This window comes from Peromyscus maniculatus, chromosome X (genome assembly GCF_049852395.1).
Source record: "Peromyscus maniculatus bairdii isolate BWxNUB_F1_BW_parent chromosome X, HU_Pman_BW_mat_3.1, whole genome shotgun sequence".
Taxonomy (NCBI): domain Eukaryota; kingdom Metazoa; phylum Chordata; class Mammalia; order Rodentia; family Cricetidae; genus Peromyscus; species Peromyscus maniculatus.
The window spans coordinates 89154860-89176192 of NC_134875.1; the positions used below are offsets into that span (position 1 = coordinate 89154860).

Sequence of the window (21333 nt, forward strand, 5' to 3'; positions counted from 1 at the left end):
AACTGAAATAAACCCTTTACTCCTCAAGTTTATTTGGTCGTGGTCTTTATTAAAGCCATAGAAACCTAAAACAGAAATTGATATCAGGCTCATGAGGTATTGCTCTAACAGACCTGATCATACTATTTTTTCATGAGGATTTGCTCTGACAGACCTGATCATACTGAGGATTGTGGAAGGACTTTCAAACCTGATCTAGGAAAGCCATTGAGTGCTCAAAGCCTAATGGGCTTTCGGGAGCTTGAAAGATAAAAATGCTGAAAGAGACGCAGATGATAAAAGACTGGCCTGTGCAGTTTCAGAAGGTAACAAAGACTCTAGCAGGGCTCTTTGTGTGATGTTTTGTATTACAGATCATTGATTCTGGTCAGCTGGAGCTGAAGAATCATATGTGGTTAACAAGAGACTAGCACTACTAAAGTGAAACCTTCACTTTACTGAGACAAATGACGCTGATTCCCCGGGGCTGAGAAATAAGCTATGGTTACAACGAGACTAGCGGCATTTAGGAGAAATCATCTGGGAGTATTTCCTCAGGATCAAAACACAGAAGCTGTGGTCCAGGGTGACCAAGGCTGTATCTCATGCCGGCAGCCAAAACTGGTAATGTGCAAGAGTCAGGTGACACTGTTTTTGAAGACCCGAAGAGGTAATGGAGAGCAGCTGAGGGCTGGCAGTATGTGGCAAGGATGGGAGTCCCTGAAGAGAGGACAGGAGAGGCCACTGGTAAAGATTCATCCTCAGTTGCAGTGGAGACTCCACAATTTGGAGATACCAGTGCTATGGGATGACCACCAAGGACAGCAGCAGACAAGTTTATTATGCTGTAAAAGACAGAGATGGATAAGGGGAACTGCACAGGCCTTTGGAGCCCAAAAGATTGCGATCCTATCCTAGACCTCAAGCACTGAACTGTTCACAGTGTTGTGTTTTGGTTTGGTTTTGGTCTGTTTGTGACTGTACCCTTGTTCTTCCCTTTTGGAGTAAGAAGATATGTAACTTACATTTTATTTTATTTTATAGGAGCCCACAGTTGAGCAATTTTAGACTTTTAGGTAGGTAGGTGGTCCTGGATGGTATAAGAAATCAAGCTGAGAAAGCCATGATAAGCAAGACAGTAATCAGTGTTCCTCCATGGTCTTTGCATCACTTCCTGCCTCTTATATTCCTGCTCTGATTTTCCTTGGAAAGGGATTGTGACCTGAGAGATCTAAGATGAAATACACCCCTTTATTCCTAGGTTGCTTGTGATCATAGTGTTCAGCACAACAATAGAAAAACTAAGGCAAAAGCAAGGAAAAGATGGCTATCTATAATCCAAAATAAGACTGAGGTCTGGAAAAAAAAATGCCTTCCCTCACAGCCATTAAAAAAAGAGGCAATCTTTCCCAGTCCCTCCTTAGTGTAGACCTCTAGTCTCTAGCAACTTGAGACAATAAAATATCTATTGTTCATATCATTCAGTTTGTGATATTTCCTTGGGTTACTCCTAGAAACTTAGTACAACTTCCACATGACAAAAATTAGTAAATAATTTGGATTCAGGCATGTCTAACCCATGGCCCATAGGCTAGAATCCTCCCAAAATACATTTTGCCTGGAAAAAAATAGGGTAGCTCAAAAGGAAACAGTTTCTAAGAGCTCAGGAACCAGGTGTTTGATGTGGTGGTTTGAATGCAAATGAGAATGGGCCCCATAGACTCATATATTTGAATACTTGGTCCCCAGTTGGTGGAACTATTTGGGAAGATTAGGAGGTATGGCCTTGTTGGAGGAGGCAAGTCACCTGAACTGGCTTTAAGGTTTTAAAAGCCTTTGCTGTACCCAGTTAGCTCTCTCTCTCTCCCTCTCTCTCTCTCCAACTTGCAGATAAGGATGTAAACTCTCAGCTACTGGTTCCTCAGAACCAAGCCTGCCTCTCAGCACTGGAGAAGCAGAAGTAGAGAGTTTGAAGCCAACTTGGTTTACATGCAAGTTCCAGGCCAGCCACGGTTACATAGTGAGAATCTCTCTCTCAAAAAAAAAAAAAAATCAGAAATAATACCTTGGAATGCATCTAACCAAAGAAGTAAAAAAACAAAACAAAAAAACCTCTATATTAAAAACTTTATAACTAAAGGAAGAATTAAAGAAAGATACTATGAAATGAAAATGCCTCCCACAGTTATGGACTGGAAAAATAAGTATTGTGAAAATTGTTACAGTACTCAAGGCAAACTACAGATAAAATGCAATCCCCATATAATTCCAATGTTGTTCTTCACAAAACTAATAAATTATCTTAAACTTCATGTGGAAGCACACACACAAAATGCCAACAAGAATAGCTAAAGCAATCCTGAGCAAAAAGAACAATCCTTGGTTCCATGTTAAACTGCCCAGGGAGAGTTAGAAAATATCATAGAGCTGGCATAAAGCAGAAACACAAATCAGCAGAATAGAGAACCCAGATATAAGCCCATGTATCAAGAGCCATCAAATACCCAGATACCTGACAATAATTTCAAAAATATGCATTTTAGAAAAGCCTCTTCAAAAATGTTGCTAGTAGAACTGGACAGTCACATATAGAAGAAGAAAATTATAGCCCTGTCATGTCTCCCTCAGTACAAAAAGCAATCTCAAGTTAACCTAAAACCTAAACCTGAACTGCTGAAATTGTTAGTTGGAATAGTATGAAAAACATCTAAAGGCACAGGTGTATGAAAGGACTTTCTAAAATTAGATTACATTTGCTCAGTAAATAATACCAACAATTGGCAAATAAGACCTCATGAAATTCCCAAACACTGCACAGAAAGGAAACAGTTAAATGAGTAATATGACAGGGTATAGGATGGAAGAAAATCTCTATTAGTTGGGTATCTGACAAGACTGATGTCTAGAATACAAAAAGAACTAAAAAAAGAACTAGACCACAAGAAATCCAACAATTCAATTAATAAATTAACTAATGAACAGTTCTCAACAAATGAAGTATAAATGGCTAATAAACAAATAGAAACTGTTCAAACTCACTAGTCATCAAAGAACTACAAATTAAAACTACAGTGAGATTCTATCTCATCCCAGTAACAAAAGCAGTCATTAAGAAAACATAAAAAGAGGCCGGGTGGTGGTGGCGCAAGCCTTTAATCCCAGCACTTGGGAGGCAGAGCCAGGCGAATCTCTGTGAGTTCAAGGCCAGCCTGGGCTACAGAGTGAGTTCCAGGAAAGGTGCAAAACTACACAGAGAAACCCTGTCTCAAAACACCAAAAAAAAAAGAAAGAAAGAAAAGAAAAAAGAAAAAGAAAACATAAAAAGAACCAAAGAACAAGGCAGTGGTGGCACACACCTTTAACCCCAGCACCCGTGATGCAGAGACAGGAGGATCTTTGTGAGTTCGAGGCCAGACTGGTCTACAGAGCGAGTTCCAGGACAGCTAGGGCTGTTACACAGAGAAACCCTGCCTTAACAAAAAAAAAAAAAAAGAAAAAGAAAAAGAAAAGAGAAGAAAACAGAAAAAGAAAGAACCCTTACGCACTTCTGGTTAAAAAGTAAACTATTCTAGTTATTATGGAAATCAGCATGGGGGGTCTTCAAGAAAAACTCTCCTGGGTATTTACGGAAACAATTCCAAGTAAACACATCACAAGCATCCTTGCATATAAATATTTTATTACAGATTTATTCTCAGTAGCTAAGTTATGGAAATGACCTGTATGTCCAACAGAGGGTAAGATAAGGAAAATGTGGTTTACAAAAACAAAGAATCCTTTTCTGCCATAAAGAAGAACAAGGTTATACCATTTGCAGAAAAAATGCATAAAACTGGAGATAATCATATTAATCAAATAAAGCCAGAAATGCAAATATTTATCATTTTTCATCCATATATCATTCTTAGATTTGTATAGAGATATAAAAATTAGATTTGTATGACCTGAAAGTGTAAGTAAAGGGAAGGATAAAGAAAGAGGAGAGTAAGGGAGGGAATATGGGGGGAAATGAGCTCAATGTACATTATATATTTACACAAAATTGTCTTTACAAAATACTGTGCCATATGTAATGTATATATACAATAAGAAATTGAAAAAATAATGAAAAATAAATTTTAAAAGAAAAAACTTATAAAGACAACTAGAGAATATCCTAAAATGAATGAAAAAAAAACACCAAAACTGATGAGATGTTATAGACACATTTATAGCTCTAGAAGAAAGATAAAGGGATGGTTCAGGTATGGTTTGACTATTACCTAACACTTCATGTGTTGAAACTGACTTCATATTGTAAAGTAGTAAAATGGTACAGATTTGATCCAGCTACATTGGGGAAGTTACTAGGGTAGAACACTGGAAAATGAATCCTCTGGTTTTATGAGGAGACTAGACAGGCATACACACGTACATTTTCTGTCTCATCATGTGATGGTTCTTATTGTATCAAAATTCAAGGTCATTGCTAAATGAGGTTCTCAGACCTTCTACTTGTAGAATTGTGAGCCAAATAAACCCCTCTAATTTATGAAGTAGACTGTCTCTGGTATGTCCTTATAGTAATCAAGAGTTACATATTAGTACATAAACAACCTAACTTACACTGTAAGGAACTTGGAAAGTTACAAAGTAAATCATGTTGTACACAAGATATTTTCAACTGAAATACAGGAACTGCTTGAAATACAAACGAAAAACCTGCCTTAGAACTCCCATTGACCAGTTAATTCCCTCTAGCTTTCATTGGGCTACACTCCCAAACTAAGAACGTAAGGTGTTTAAAGCAACAAACCAGAAGACTAAAGTAGAAGGACTGAAAAGCCTTTGTCCCTTCACTTAAGTGTTCCAACTCACCAGGCTCAGCAGCCTGTGGCCAGCCAGTACTAGATTCTAGAACTCCATGGGCATGTACAGAATATGGTCGACTGGCATTGTTCTTGAACACCACAGTTAAGATATCACCAACCTCTCCTCTGATAAGTGGACCTGATACATACAAAAGAAGTACAAGTTTCATTAGTAGGGGATTAAGAGGGAGACATTAAAGAACAAGGCATAACTGCAAGATCCATGGAACTGAAAATTAACCTTCCCAAGACTGGCATCATTTTCAGATTCAGAAGTCCTAAAATTGGCATTACAGCATGAGGGTATCCCAAAAACAGAAATATGCTTCCTATTATCCCCACTTTCCTCATCCTATTTTTCTCTACAAAACAACCAAAAGCTCGAGAGATTCTGAGTTTTGCAGAATCATCGATATTAAGGACTAAAATCTTGCCATACACAGCACAGAATTGCTGTACTCTCTTCAGAGGCCAGTGGGTCCTGTCTGGTGTAGGATAAGAATAAAGAAACCCTTTGTACAAAACCAGCATATAGCCTTGATGAAATTGAGGTATGGGGAGAATTGTGGCTCTGTGTATCATTTTTGTTTTTACTTGCTGGAGTTTCTAAACTCTCCTGCCTCTGAAATCTTTTAAAATCTACTACCTTTAGAGGACCCATGTCTCAAAAGTATAGAAAATCGGAACATTTTGGTTCATGTTACAGCAGACTTCATGTTTATATCGTTCCATTCAGTGCTTATTTTCATAGCCACATTACAAAATAGGGCCATACTTTTAATATTCCACATGGAAAAGCTGAGAATGAGGGATGGGAAAGCCTCCCTGATACGATGTAGCTATCCTAGAAGCAACCCATCCTTCTAGATGCCAGGATGTAAGTAGAATTCTCTTACCCAGGATTCCCAAGTGCTCCTCTGGTCCAGACCTTGGCTGAGGAGTCGTGAAAGTACCATCAGTGTATTCCCTGAATACAGCTTTCTTATATTTGGAACCCAGGAGCCCATCCTTGTTGCTCAGGAAAACATGACCATAACTAGAAGAATTCAAAGACTGTAATTAGCACCTGACCTTCAGCCTTTATTTTCAGTTATGGGGAAATTAATTTAGAACTATTCTCATGTCAAATATGAAAAAATGTAGATCTATCCATTATAATGTCAAATTGTATTACCATGATTAAAAAGAGTAGGTTTCTGAAGCAACGTTTGTTATTTTCCGTCATCCAGATAGATATTTGCAGTATGATTAACTGAGCTAAGAATCAAAAGCCTGTGGCTTTGGTTCCAGCCTTAATAGAGTCTTAGATTTGGAATTATTTTAACAAAAGTATAAGGCACCAAGTGTCAGCTGAGCATCCATAGTTGCTGTTGGAGATCAAAAGTGGGAAGACATGGGCTCTTACAGCTTTCTCATTATAGGATACTTGACAGTTGATAGTGTTTATCACTCCTTTTAACAGTGAACATTCCAAATAGGTGAGTCTCAGAGGTACAATCACTAGCGCAGAATTGACAGGACTGTGTACAGAGACACTGTCACCCAGAAGGGGCAGCAGGACTGAGAGTTAAGTCCACTGTTCCTACCCTGTCTTCTTCTCTAGTAATGTTTTTTCAGGTATGCATGATAGATGAAATCAGGGCTGACAGAAAAAAATCCCATTTCCTAACTCCCACAGAAAGTCCACATGAAAACTTCACCCTAAACTTATAAACTTCAACCTAAACTTATAAAGGTCTTGACAAAGAACAGTGAAAGCACCACAAACTACAGAAAACTACAATTGAGCTACAAAAAATACTTTGTAGCTCAATTTGTATTCTCTCCTCCCTCCTTTTAAATAGAACCACCTAGGTTTTATTGGGACACATGGATGTTCACACAGATGTTACATTGTAGCCAGATGAATAAGCTTAGGAAACAGAACAGGAGAAAAAAAATGATATATACAACTTACAGGTCTATCCTTACAGGAGATTTCGGGCAGCATAGTTCACCTGCCAGACCTGAACTGTTCATATGTAAATAACAGATAAAATTGTAGCCCATTTGAACTACTCTCTTTTGGACTTTTTCTGATTCCAAGCTTGGTCTGTACCTCAGGAAAGGATCTTGAGGCATTTCATTGCTTGAGTAAGCCCCTATGAACTTTAAATCCCACTGTAGGTAAGATTTAGCTAATTAGAAGGGAAGCAAGGCTAAGAGGGCAAGAATGTAGAAGGTCTTTTTCTTCCGCTCAGTAGCTAATGAATATAGAAGAAACAAGGGCTGGACTTCAACATCCTTCCACTCTAGTCTCATTTCTTTTGGCATCATATTAGGTGGTTACAACCACGCCTTCCTACTTTTAGTTTCAGTCTCTTCACCTGTGAAAGGATTCGCTAAAGCTGTGGTCTCTCCCTTTCTGAAGCCTTACCTGTCTTTCTCAGATGTGTTATGCCATTCCAGTTCCCAGCTTCTATCAGGGCAATAATCCCATTCCAACTCTTCTGCCATGATGTAATAGACTCTAGAAGCTTGGTAGTGTTGACGTGGGCTGTCTTGACGACCGGAACACTGGGAGACATTGTAAATTGCCCTCATCCCTGCTTCCCTGTGGCTGCCTGCTTGGCAATAGATTTCGAATGTCCCTAAAAGATAATCAGAGAGCAAAAATCAGAGTGAGAACACCCATTAGAAGCATGTGGGGATTTCTTCCCTTCTCCTAGCTATACTTCAGAGGAAAGATAGTCTAAGAAAAAGCTCTTCTATACATTAAAGTGCATGACAAGTTTGTTGAGACTAATGAGCACAGAAGAGATCCAGTTCCAAAGCCACTGGGTTAAAAATTAAAGTTTTCCAAGAGAATAAGGAACTCCTCTGTTCTTAGATAGTGGGTGACCCTATTTGTTACTTATTAGCTATCTAAGCTTATATGGGTTTCCAATTCTCTGTATGTTTCAGTTATCCCTTCAGTAAATTGAGAATCATTTTTCTTACTTCATTTGGCTGTTTTACAAATAGACATTATACGGCTCGTAAGACTGCTTAGCAAGTCAAGGTATTTTCCCCAGGAGTCTGGCAATCTGAGCTCAATCCTTGAACCCACAGTGGAAGTAGAAAACCCACTTCTAAAAGTTGTACTCTGATTTTCATATGTGTATCATACCATACACACAACCACACTCACCTATACATATCATATACAAATACATAGCAAATAGTAATTAATCCAGGAAGAAATACAATATATTACTATGCCTAATAAGTGTTCAGTAAGTGAAATTTTAAGTAAACAGTAAACAATACAGCTCAATAATTATTTGGTAGAAATATTGACCTCTTTTTTTCCTGTGAAATAGTCCCCAAACCTAAAAACCTACTAACAACAACAAACAAACAAACCATATGAATTTAAATAGACATTTAAAAGAAACTGTCTGACCATATGAATGCTTACATGATAGATCTTTTCCTTTTTCTTCCCTTTTTTTGAGACAGGGTTTCCCTATGCAACCCTGTGTAACCCAAGCTGTCCTAGAACTCACTCTGTAAACCAGGCTGGCCTCAAACTCAGCGATCCACCTGCCTCTGACTCCTAAGTGCTGGGATCAAAGGTGTGTGCCACCACGCCCAGCTTATGTGATAGGTCTTTTAACGGTGCCATTTAGGTCAGATTATGCTAATCAAATGGAGCTAACTATCTTAGATTTTTTTTCCCCCGAGACAGACTTTCTCTGTGTAGCTTTGCTCCTTTCCTGGGACTCACTTGGTAGCCCAGGCTGGCCTCGAACTCACAGAGATCCGCCTGCCTCTGCCTCCCGAGTGCTGGGATTAAAGGCGTGCGCCACCACTGCCAGGCAGATTTGTTATTTTCATTGTTCCCTTACCTTGCTGCCTACTGCCTAGCCTACCACTACCAAATATTTCATCAATTGCAAAGCCTCTTATGAACTGTCCCTAAACTATTGATCCAGCTCAATTTTGTACACCAAATTGTTTTGTCAACTAAATCTGTTTCTGACTGCTTTCTTGCATATCTCATTCCTATCTTGCATTTTTCACTCATGCTGTTATTCCTTTCTAAAATTTCTGCTCTTCCGAGTCTCACACTCTATGCGAGCCCACTCCTTTTCCGAGACCCAATTCAGTTCATCTCCTTCAGAAACCCCTCCCTGATGGTGTAGGTCCCAATTGACACTATACTCTTGGCCTTTCCATTATTGTGCGTTCCGTACTTAAATGGCATGGTAAAAGACTTAAATGTTCTGTATTTAAAATTATTGCCTTACATTATTTGATAGACAACTTGAAAGAAGGAGTCTTCTCATTTCTTTCCATATCTACTTCTACAGTCTTCTATTTCTATCATTCTCTGTATCTATTCTACCAGTAAATCTTATCACCTCTTCCTTAAAAATCACTCTGTCACTCCATTCTTAGGGAGCTCGACCTCTTGGTGCAAACTCGGCTTAGCCTTTTCACACCAGCCCTCTCAGTCTTCCCTTCGAGTCAATCTCTATTCATTTGTATCACCCACTGACCCACAGAAGCCCTCTTTTCCAGTGATCCCACAGCCCACTTGTCTAGGACACAGACAGGGCAACAGCAACCACAGACTAAAACACCCACCTATCAGAGAGAAGACCAGATATTCACTCCAAGAATCATCTCAAACATCATGATTCTAGATGTGTCAATCCCAGTGCAAAATTGCAACATGAGGCTGGGCGGTGATGGGGCAAGCCTCTAATCCCACCACTTGGGAGGCAGAGCCAGGCGGATCTTTGAGTTCAAGGCCAGCCTGGTCTACAGAGTGAGATCCAGGACAGCCAGGGCTACACAGGAAAACTCTGTCTCAGAAAAAAAAAATTGCAAGGGGAACAGCCAGGAAAATATGCCTCCAGCAGAATCCAGCTACCTTACTGCAGAAGGCCCCACAGAATATAATATAGCTGAAGCACAAGTCAAGAACTTCAAAATAGCAATTGTGAATATGTTCAAGGACATTAAAGAGGATGTGAATGAATCATTTAATGAAGCCCATGGGGGAAAAAGAGTTGAAGGAAATAATGAAAGCAATACAAGAAATGGTAGTGGAACTTAACAAAATGGAATAATTAAAGGAAACCCAAACTGAAATAAAAACCGGAACTGGAAAACGTAGGATGACACACAGAAACCTCAAAAGACTCATGGATAGATTACATGACACAGAAGAGACTCTATAACCTTATATCACGTAAACCATCCCTTAGCTTACCACACTTCAATGCTTGCTTTCTCTCTCTATCTCTATCTTTTTAGATAGAGTCACCTTACATAGCCAAGGCTGGCCTTGAACTTACTATATAACAGAAGCTGGGCTCAAATTTGCCATCTTTCTGTCTCCATCTCCACAGTTCTGGGAATACATCACCATGCTTAGCCATACCGACCTTTACTGACGCTTGAACAAGCTATGTTTGTTCTCATTTTAGGGTATTTACAATCACTTAGCACTCTCTGCTCAGAAATCCTTACATTGTTCCTTTTCATATCATTTAGGGTTCAGCTTATGTGTCAGATTTTTTCAGAGAGTATTTCTCTTGGACACATTTCTTTAATTAAAATAACATCATCATGATTTTATCATATCACTGCCTTTTGTTTTCTAACCTGTATCAGTATCTCAATTTATTTATGTATATAATCAATCATAAGTTCAAAGAGAGTCTGGGATACATAGCAAATTTCAACACAGCTGTATCGCAAGATCATGTCTCAAAACACAAAAGTGTACATACACAAAAGATTGTTATGCATCTTATTTACTTCATTATCACAATCTTAACAGTAAAAAGTATTCAATTCATAGGGGTTTAATGCCTAAATGTATCAGCAAATGGAATGGTTTATGCACACGGCCCCAAAGCCAGGCCAGGAAGGTGGTGTAGGAGGTCTTGGCACTTGCTGCCAAGGCTGACAACCTGAGTTTGCTTTTGGACCTCATGTGACAGAAGGAGAAAACCAACTCCACAAGTTGTCATCTTACCTCCATGCAAGTTCTGTGGCATGCAGATCCCCAAAAATTAATTCATTCAATTAAAAAATTGAAAAACAATTGTTACACTAAGGGTCAGAAACTAGCACTAAAAAAAAGTCTGATAACCGCTTGATGCTATGAAAACAAGTAGAAAGCATTCTGGAAGAGTTATAAGATGTTGCATAACTCTTATCATTCCTACCTTTTAAGCCACTTCTTTTTCAACACTCTTCTGTTGCAGGTTCTCAGTAGTGAGCGTCACAATCTTAACTTATTGTTGCAACTAAAATATCACCACATTTATAAACATCTTTTGTCATACCATGTCAAGTAAGGAAACAAATCATTGGAGCCAACATTCTCTAACCAACGTTTTGCTTCTTGATGTCTACAGTGATTTTTTCACCTCTGCCTCATTTCATTGTATGACAATAGCTACTAGTCATTAAAATGTCTGCTTTCCTAGGAAACCTTCACTATATAAGTCAGGAAAACTTTGTCACAGTTTCCTCTGTGCCATAGTTCTTGGCAGATAATGTCATCATGAACTTGGTAATGTCTACATGCTTAACCCTTTTCCCGACTATCTTTAAACTGCCTGATTCTTCCTGATTCATCTTTACATCCCCAGCAAATAAGGCAGGAAGTGGAAGAAAACGGATATTAACTGAAAAAGCTTAATAGAAAATACAAAATAAAGAGTGGGGGTGTTAAAAAGAGGAAAAAGATAGAGGGGAGAGAATCTATAGAATGGAAGAAGACAAATGGAAGGAAAGTAGGAAGAATGCAAATGGAACAAACATAAAGATAAACAGTAAATAAAAATAGGCTGGTGATAGAGCTCACTTGCCAAGTCCACGATCTGAGTTGGATTGCCGTGATACACATGGTGCAAGGAAAGAATCAACTCTCACAAATTGTCTTCTGACCTCCACAGGCATACATGAGTATACACACACACACACACACACACACACACACACACACACACACACAGAGAGAGAGAGAGAGAGAGAGAGACAGAGAGAGAGAGACAGAGACAGAGACAGAGACAGAGACAGAGACACAGAGAGAGACAGAGAGAGAAAGACAGAGAGATATAGAGACAGAGAGAAAGACAGAGAGACAGACAGAATAGATACAGTATTTCAAAACTCACTAAAGAAAAAGAAGTGAAGAAAAGAAAAACTCAAGAAATAGAAAGAAGCAAAGAAAATGGATAGGAAGAATGTAAAGGAAAATAGAGCAAAACTCCAGCCAGGAAGCAGGTGGGGTAACTGGAGATCTGCACTGCTCCCTCCTCTCCTCCAAATCCAATATGCTAGTCTCATGTCCAGCTCTGTAGCAGACCACCTGTTGTAGCCTCTCCTCACTCTCTGTGGTTCCCAGAAGATTTAAGTAGATCCTTGTGGAAAACCTTGCTTTCCTTCCTCTTGTAAACCCCCCTCAGATCCCCATCCTTCTAACCCATTCCTAAGTGTCAGCTCCCAATAACTAGAAATATTTTACCCAGAACCCCCAGGAGCCACACCTAGCAGGATCCCAAAAGAATTCTCTATACCAGGCAATACACAGCCACCACATCCTCCTAAGAACCACAGAGGGAAACAGAAACCAAGAAACAAAATACCCACCCAACAAACACAGGACCAGATATCAGCACCTAGAATTAGAATCATCCCACACCTAGATGCCTAGAAGCCAGCATAAAAACATAATCAATAACAGCCAGGACAATATGTCTCCACTAGAGCCCAGGAACCCTACCACAGAAGGTCCTGAGAACTGCAACATAGCTGAACTGGGAGGGAACACTGTAATCAGAATATATTATATGAGAAAACAATCTATTTTCAATAAAATAAAAAGATAACTTAGAGCAAAATTATGAAGAAAAGAGACAAAATTAGAAGGAAATTGGTAATATAAGGAATAAAAGAAAATGTAAATAAAGGTAAAAAGATATGGAAAAACAAAGTGCAAGATGAGATGTAAACAAGAAAAAGAGACAAATAAGAAAAATAGGACATCAAAGAGAGAGAACAAAACAGTACAAAGGAATGAGAGATGAAAGGAAAATGAGAAATTCAGGCTAATACAACACATGAGCAGAAGACACAAGACAAAGGGAGAGTGAAGTAGAGAAATCAAACCTGTGCTTGTTCTTGGTTACATGATAACAGCTTTTGTGTAAATGAAACCAACGGGATATGCTTTTATGTTCCTAATGTAATACTGATGCATTATTAGTGACTCAGAGTTTATTATTAATACTTTCAAACTCTCTGCATCTTGGTGCTCTGTATAAGAAATCTTTAATGTGTTTAATCCACACATTTTGGTGGTCTGTGTAAGATACCCTTAATGAGTTAGTGAACCATTTTGGAGCACCCAGTGTGAGAGCAGGATGGCCTGAATTTACGAGTGTATGGGGAAGGTCCCTTGTTGGCGATGCACAATATGTTGGGGATTTGAATTTTGGATGTCTCAGTTACCAAAAGTAACAGCAGTCTGTGAGTCTCCCAAAAGCTCCCACCTCATGTGTTTGCAGTGGGGAATAGGGTCCCAAGGTAAAGGGAAATCTGGACTTCTCAGGTCAGAAGAAGCTATTAGGTATCAGTGGTCCATGACCTGAAAGTGCTTCTCCAGCACTACATCTTTTATTTCCTTCTTCTTGTTCTTTGTCAAGTCCTGTTTAATTCTATTTCAACTTCCACCACAAAAGGTGGCTTTCTCTTAAGCACACCAATGCCCAGCCTGCCTTTCCACTTTGCCTTCTGCTCTCACTATGGAGAATTTCTTGATTTCTCTATCTCATATCCATGCACAACAGTTAACAAATTTACTTTAAAAAAAATCAGATCTAAGACATCATTAGAAGAAGCTTGTAAAGTTTCATCATGCATATACAATTCCTCTAGGGCCTTTGTCCCAGGCCCTACCCTAATCAGACAATTTAGCAGCCCGGCCACCTGCTGCTAGAGCAGCAAGCAAGTCTCTGCCAGTTCTTCCCCCGAGGCTGCCTGGCCAGTCCATCCATAGCTAAAACGTCTGCTTTCACCTTGAAAACACTCTGGCTTTGTACTGTTTTTGCAGACAAAGGATGGCCATGTTTCTTGCCGATGATACATATTTGAGAGCTTGAAAAGAAAGTATAATTACCCAAATCTCTAAAATAAGAAGACTTTCTAAACTGAGGTACAGTTTCCAGTCCTCAACTGCTTAGTAAAGAAATCAGTAGGGACTCCCGACACGCTCACAGACTCTGCAGCAAGGGCCTGAAGTAAGTAAGTAAGTAAATAAACAAATAAAATCCCTGACCTTAAGACACACTCAGGGTCTTGTGCCACTACCAGACAAAAAACCCACAGAGAACTTTATGGACTTTGCTGGAAATAATAAAGAGATTGCGGGCAGCTTATTTCTGCCATTGACTTGTGAAAATACAAATTCTGACTAGACCTCTTTAAGTGTTTCAAATGTGAAAAGCAGGCTTTGCCTTTTCCTAGAGCCAGTGGGCTTCCTACTGAGAGAAGTAAACTCACAAACAGGTTTCAATGGGAAAACATACTCAATACCACCGTGCTGTTGGTATTGACTTAAAGATTGCTTTTACTACTTTACACAGCCGAATAATGGAAAGATTGGCCTTCCCAACGACTACTCTCAATAATCAAGCACCAATATTTCTTCGTATTAAAAAGGAAAGGCAGTACATAAAAACTAAAAGGATAAATGGGTGTAAAGGCAAAGGAGTTTTAGTTTTTAAAAAAAGGCTAAAATAGTTAGATGTTTCAATATGGAAAGGAATGGTTTATGCAAGTTGCAAGTGTCTGAGTAGATGATTCAAAGTATATGAAAGACGACTTCTATGTTTAATTCACTGATATTAAACCTCTACTTAAATCAATGGAGTTTTCATAAGTTGTAAGTACTGGCTACAAAAGCTTTACAAAAACAATGTAAAATTTTCATAGACAGATTTCTTTTTGGCTACAGCTCAGACACTAATCAACTGCAGAAATTTGCTGACTGTTTCTCTGTTATAAAGATCTCAAAAGAGTTCAAAATGGACAATGGTTCTTCTGATGATCTAAAATTTTATCTCTTATTGTCAACTTTGAAATGGTCATGTCTTTCATGGTTATAAGGAATGCCCTATAACCCCAAGGACAAGCCATAATGGAACAAGCTTATTTCTTACTCAAAACACAAATACATAAAAAATGGGAGGAACTGACGGCACAGTAGCAACTTGTCAAAGGAACTTCCACTGTCAATTTTCAAAATTGTTTTTCTCAGTCTTTCCCCTGACACCTATAAAAATTAATGTCACAAAAAGTAAGGAGTTTTATCCAAACCCATGATTTTATATGAATTCTCTCAAGGACCTAACCCGTGTTTGGGTACTATTCCCTTTATAACTTGAGGCTGAGGGTTCACATCTTGTGCTTTCTCTGGGTTACAAAAGGACTGGGAAAGTCACACCACGAACTGGAACCAGAAGACAACAACCTGGTCACAAAAGAAGGACACTCGCCTGACTTTCACCCACATATAAGCTGCATGCCACTTCTAATTCTCACCCTTTCCCAAAGTCACTCTCATTACAATGCTACTTTATCTCCTGGCTTTAGCTCGAAAGCAAGCCCGTGCATGCCTGGATTCCGGTTCATCTGGCTTGCCCATGACATGGAGGATCTGCTTCAGAACAACTTAATTATTCCCTTGAACAAGATTCATTGGAATGATTATTGCAGCTGTCCGAGCTGCCACAGTTAGAGCTACAACTGCTAAAATATGATTAACTCAGACCATCCAAACTAAAGCAACTGTAAATTCCTATCTTTAAAATAAACATCTTGAAATGATGTTTTATACTAACTGGCTCAACCCCTCTAATTGTTTTTTAGGATTAAATCTTAAGATGTTGTCTTTTACAGGAAGAACCACTCTGTTTGTCTGCCTTGTTCTTGAAGTCCTAGCGTGCCTTTTCTACTTTTTAAAAGGACCACCCAGAACAGAGTGATGCTGATTTAGGCTGCCTCTACAGTACACCGTACCTGAACCAGCTCTTCTTCATCAGTGACAACCTCCACTGATGTGTTACTTCTTTAATAAAATAAAATGGAGGGACTATGGTAATGCAACCTGATAAAAAATATCTCTTAGATTCTAAGAGCCTGGAACTTTTGCTAGACAGCATAGCCAGAGTTAATAATACGCCTTGAGGTGACTTGACTTAAGACTTCTAGCCTACTGTGTACTTATCCTATTTATTTAGCCTGTCTTTAAGAGAACAATGTAACAATCAACCTTACTCGCCTTGGATTTGCCATGTAATCAGCTTTTACAACCTAAATTAATCCATCTTAAATTATATACTCTTTCATGTCCCTGACATACAGTAATGCATGTGTCCTAATAATCATTGGCTGAATAGAGCAAAAATAGAGGTTGAGAGCATTATTATAAAATGAAGATCTACAATAAATGTTGAACACAGCTTGATAAACAATGTTTGTTTAGAGTACTGCTTACTAGCTGGGTCAGCTGGAGTCAGTGACTTAATTCCTTGAAAATTCTGTTAAAGATCCTCATTCCTTCCCCATGTGATACTTTCTGTGCTGTTCAATAAACACAGAACAAAGCCCTTTGTTGGGGACAGACAGACACAGAGGCAGGAGCAGACTCACAGATTCACACACATACAACAGAAAGACAGAGAACAGAAGACACAGGGAGGGTGAGAAATCTAATCTGGGCTTGTTCTTAAATGACGCCGAGAGGAAATGCTTTGATTTTTTCCCCCTTAATGCAACACCGACAAATTATTGGTGACTCAGAGTTTACTATTAATGTCTTCAAACCGACCACACAAAGGAAATGGAAAAAAAAGAAGGAAAGATGGAAATAACGAACAAAGAAAGAGCTCCACAGACAAAGAAAAAAACAGAGGAAAGAAACCCTAATCAGAATCTGAGTGGTAAAAAAAAATATTATCTATGCTATTGAATAACTAGCATGAATTTAAAGGAACATAATATATTCAGGCTTTAACCTTTTATCTGACACCTTCCCTGGTATTAAAGATCTACTCTCAGCATTTCAGTTTGACTAGCTGAGGCACACTATTCAGGGTGCTATTTTTAAATACAAAACTGGTATTTTCAATTAAAGGTAATATAAGCCTACTAAAATGAATACATAAATGAAAAATATTAGAGCAAAGAAAAAATGATGATGACAACAATCGCCAGTAAGCCCACATCTGGATTCTTTAAACATTTTGCTTATTCCCCAATATCTGATTTTGTTGCTTGGTTCTTGTTTGTTTGTTTTTTCAAACGTAAGTATTAAAGACATAAGATGCTGAATCTCCAACATGGAGTTTTATGAGGGAGTCTTGTTATATTGCTCAGGGTGTTGTCAAATTCTCTGGCTCAGATCATTGATTTTCCTAACTGAGCCTTCTAAGGTGCTTGCACTGAAGACAAGACATGTGCCACTGTGGCTGGCTACAGTGAGGTGCAAAAATCATCTATAAAGTTGAACAAACACAACTGTATATTCATTACTGCCCGTCAATACTAGTCTCCACAGAATTCTAAAGCCAGATTCTGATCTAGATTCGTCATTATATTACTTTGATTTTGGAGAACTATTCACAATGGTCTCTCTCCTTCTTAATGACAGAGCAAGTGTACAGGGGACAAATGGAAAGTTTAGGTTCAAAATATCACCCAGGAGTGAGAATTAGTAGAATTTGATGGAGGATGAACCAGAGAAAAATCCAAAAATTTACAGTCGGTAATTCTAATCTGAGCAAGTCATTTTTCCCTTTCAGGTAAGTGTTCTTTGCATCTATTAGCAAAATAAGTGATTTAAAAAGAGCCTTACCGATTCCAGTATTATATGACTTGACATTTTTTGACAAAGAAATTTAAAAAATATGACCATGTAAAGAAAGGAGGAAAAAAGGACTTTTATTTTCTCTAGTAACAAAATTCATGAATCTTAACCCATAGTGGCATTTTAAGCTTTTACCCTTGAAAACCTAGCATTATATTTCCCTCCAGACTTTTCACCAACTTTTTGTGTTTTGTTTTGTTTTTTACATAGTATTTTGAGATAGGATCTTATCCTGTGGCCCAGGCTGGTCCCCAAATCCTGAGCTTAAGTGATCCACTTGTCTTAGGCACCGAAGTTATGAGGACTATAAAGACATATCACTGTGTTTCGCCAGAATGTTTTACAGCTACCCTTTTTGGTCAATAATATGACAGCAAAAATTTTTTTTTCATTCATTTAAAGTTAGAATGAATCCTAGGAAAGTATACAGATGGTGCTGGGGATCCCAGCTGATTTTTCAGAAAGGAGATTAAATTTGGAGTTTGGCTTTGGGATGAAAGCTCAAGAATATGATCCTTCTTATTCTGAGCTTTTCTACCCCCATGCACTGAAAGTGCATGCTCCTCTTGCTTCTCTCAACTCTAGTAACTGATGTGGATAATTTGCTAACAACTCTCTCTGGCCAAGAAAATGTTCTAGGTAGATGGGAAATAATGAGACATCTAAAGAAAATAGCGTTGTGTTGTGTTTGTAAAGATCACATGAAGGAATTATTTAAACTGTTACAAAGAAGTGCTCTTTTTAAGGCATTATATTCTAAATAAAACTAGAATTTACACAATTAAAATAAAAGTTAAAAAAATAAAAATAGAAGTTTAGTAGAGACTGCGATGATGCGTAAACTTCCTTACAAACGCTTTTGCCACCTACTGGCTGGAAGGAGAATACACCCTAGGGACTGAAGAAAATGTGGGTGCATTACAAAAAGCTTGAGGTGAATGGAATCTGAGAAAACCTGAAAAACATTGAGTCAAATTTCTTCATCAAGGAAGGAGAGAGGAATTACTGTTGAGATAAAGGGAGAGGGAAGAGAGGAAGTGTGGAGAAGAAACGAAGTGAAGAAGGAAGGGAGGTAGGAAGGGAGGGAGGGAGGGAGGTGAGAAGGAGGGAGGGAGGGGAGAAGGACGGAGGAAGGGAAAACTGATTCTGTACGGATAAGGGAAGTGATAAGAACAAAGTGCTTAGCAAGTTGGTAAAAGGTTTGATTTCTGATATCAAATGAAGTCAAGTGAAGTAGATTGTTCGTGCCATGCTTGTAGGTAGCAGCAAAGCAGAGACTCTATTCCACATCTTCACATTTCTTGTCCCTCCTTCTCATATCCAATGACTTTGTTTCTCTGTTTACACTTCTGTTCCTTGTGACAGCCCAAGTGCCCTTCAAATCTTAGTTATAACTATGGCATGCAGTTGAACAAAACATAGCTTTCTCTAGTCTTTTGCTTTCATTACAAATACATTTAATTAAATACACACACACACACACACACACACACACACACACACACACACACACACACCAAATAGAAGAGCTTGCAGAAAGTGTCACAGAATAGCAGAGTTGAAAACACAGGTGCATTCCATTGACCTCCCGAATATAAGGATTGTATTGTAATCTGTCTCTCTATAGCCAAAGATCTATGTAGCCAAGCATCCTCTCTGTCATACCAGCACTGCCCAGAAGTTGAGCAGTGCCTGAATTTCCCCCCTTTTGCTCCAGAACAGAGCTTTCTCAACCTTCTACTCACTCTGCAAATGAAGAAAAGATCAAATATTCAGAACGTGGACAATACATTGACGAGATAAAAGTCTTTTGAAAATCCCCCAAGCCCCCTGAACACACCTCCTTCTTTTCACCAGCACTTCCTCCTCCCGTGTTATCACTTCTCACTCTTGACCCCCTACTTGACAAAGCCTGTGAGCCCTCCACCTGATGAAGTACTTACCAGGATTGTCAGGCTGCATGACAGCCATCACAAAGGTGTGAGGAAAGAGCATGGCCGCGCCTTTCCTCATGCCCTGAAGCTGTACAGTGTTGCCCTCGAACGTGACCCCATGTACGTCAGTCTCTGTGCCCAGGCCAAGCAGGTGCCAGGCCACCATATCACCCTTGCACATGTCCAGCCTGGGCAGGTTAGAGAACAGAAACCCATTAATAGCTGGAAAACAAAAACACAGACAAAATTGGGAGATGAGATCAGACTACTCAAGTCATGGTCAGCAGCATATCAGCCCTGTACTATGATTTCCCACAGCTTGAAATTCTAGATCAACCTAAACTCCCTGCTTTCTGTTATGCTAGTCAGGTTCTACTCAGAGAAGTCTTTTGGATAAGACCGCAAATTAGCTTTTTTGGTCTCACCTCTTTCTCCTCCTTTACCACACTCTGGATACAATGAACTATTTTCTACTACTTCAACTCCTGAATGCATATACCCAAAGACACACACACACACACACACACACACACACACACACACACACACACACACACACACACACCTTAAACTCTCCTGTTTACCCCTGGTCTCCAATTTTCTTCCATTCTACTCTTGCTAATTTTCTTGGAATATCTTGGATTGCTCTTTGTCCTTAACGTTCTAATTTTACACACACACACACACACACACACACACACACACACACACACACACATACCCTATAAGGGTGTTTTACAAAGTTTTAAGTTGTCAAGCTAAGTCCTCTTCTTTATCTTCACTGGTAATACCAAGGATATTTGCTCACCTGGAACTCTTGTGCAACAGCCTCTTTCCAGATATCCCTCCCTGAAGGATTTATACACCCATATCCCCAACTGTCCTAGCATATCTATTCATCTCTACATCTTCAAAGTATTAAATCTAGTTTATTCACAGTATATATGTTGAGTTTTTACGCGCTTTCCTCTCAGCCTTAGAATAGACTTCAGTTCTTGTCTCTATGTAATCTACTAATCTACTCATCCATCATGTCCTAGCTTAAATAACATTGCTCTTTATGAAGCATGTATGTATCTCTCTCCCTCTGTCTTTCTGTCTGCTTGTCTCTCCCTCTCCCTCTTGAGGAAAATTTCTGTAATATAACTTATTCCAGAGTGTCCACGAATTTTCTATACTAAGCATCTCATTTTTTCTGTTTCTTTATGACTGCCTATTAAGACTTCAATAAATTCAAAGTACAATGGTATGACTCATGAGAGGGTCTTACTTTTCCCATAATAATGGACTACCTTGGAAAGGAAAACAAGAAGCATGCAGAAGACAATACATTCATTTTTATGTCCTCTTGCTGTGTACTTGCCCCCAAATATAGAGAAACCCTTCTGTGTTCCCATCTACACTGGAATCAAATTCCAGGACTTATTTAACCAATCCCCTGGGATTCTGATGAGAACATTGCTGCTAATCCCCAATTCTGCCTCCCCTGCCTATAATGTCTTGATTGTAACCCTGTTCAGTCTTCAGCCCCCACTCAAGTACTCCCTTTTTCAATGAATCATCTAAATTTATTGTTCTTTATTAATATTCTTCTCATTTGAAATTAAAAGATTCCTCCACACATTTAGAAGTCTGCCTGGATTGTTCTATAATT

At 38.9% G+C, this 21333-nt stretch overlaps 1 protein-coding gene across 6 annotated transcripts in view; it reads right to left on the bottom strand.

Annotated features, from left to right (window-relative positions):
• Heph (hephaestin) overlaps positions 1-21333 on the bottom strand; it is an 83643-nt gene that overhangs the window by 23546 nt on the left and 38764 nt on the right. For all 6 annotated transcript variants that reach the window (XM_042269130.2, XM_076562765.1, XM_015999681.3 and 3 more), the window contains 4 exons: positions 19689-19901; positions 7246-7459; positions 5726-5865; positions 4837-4968 (listed from right to left, as the gene is read on the bottom strand). In XM_042269130.2, the coding sequence (XP_042125064.1) occupies positions 4837-4968; positions 5726-5865; positions 7246-7459; positions 19689-19901 (699 nt within the window). The remainder of the gene's footprint in view (positions 1-4836; positions 4969-5725; positions 5866-7245; positions 7460-19688; positions 19902-21333) is intronic.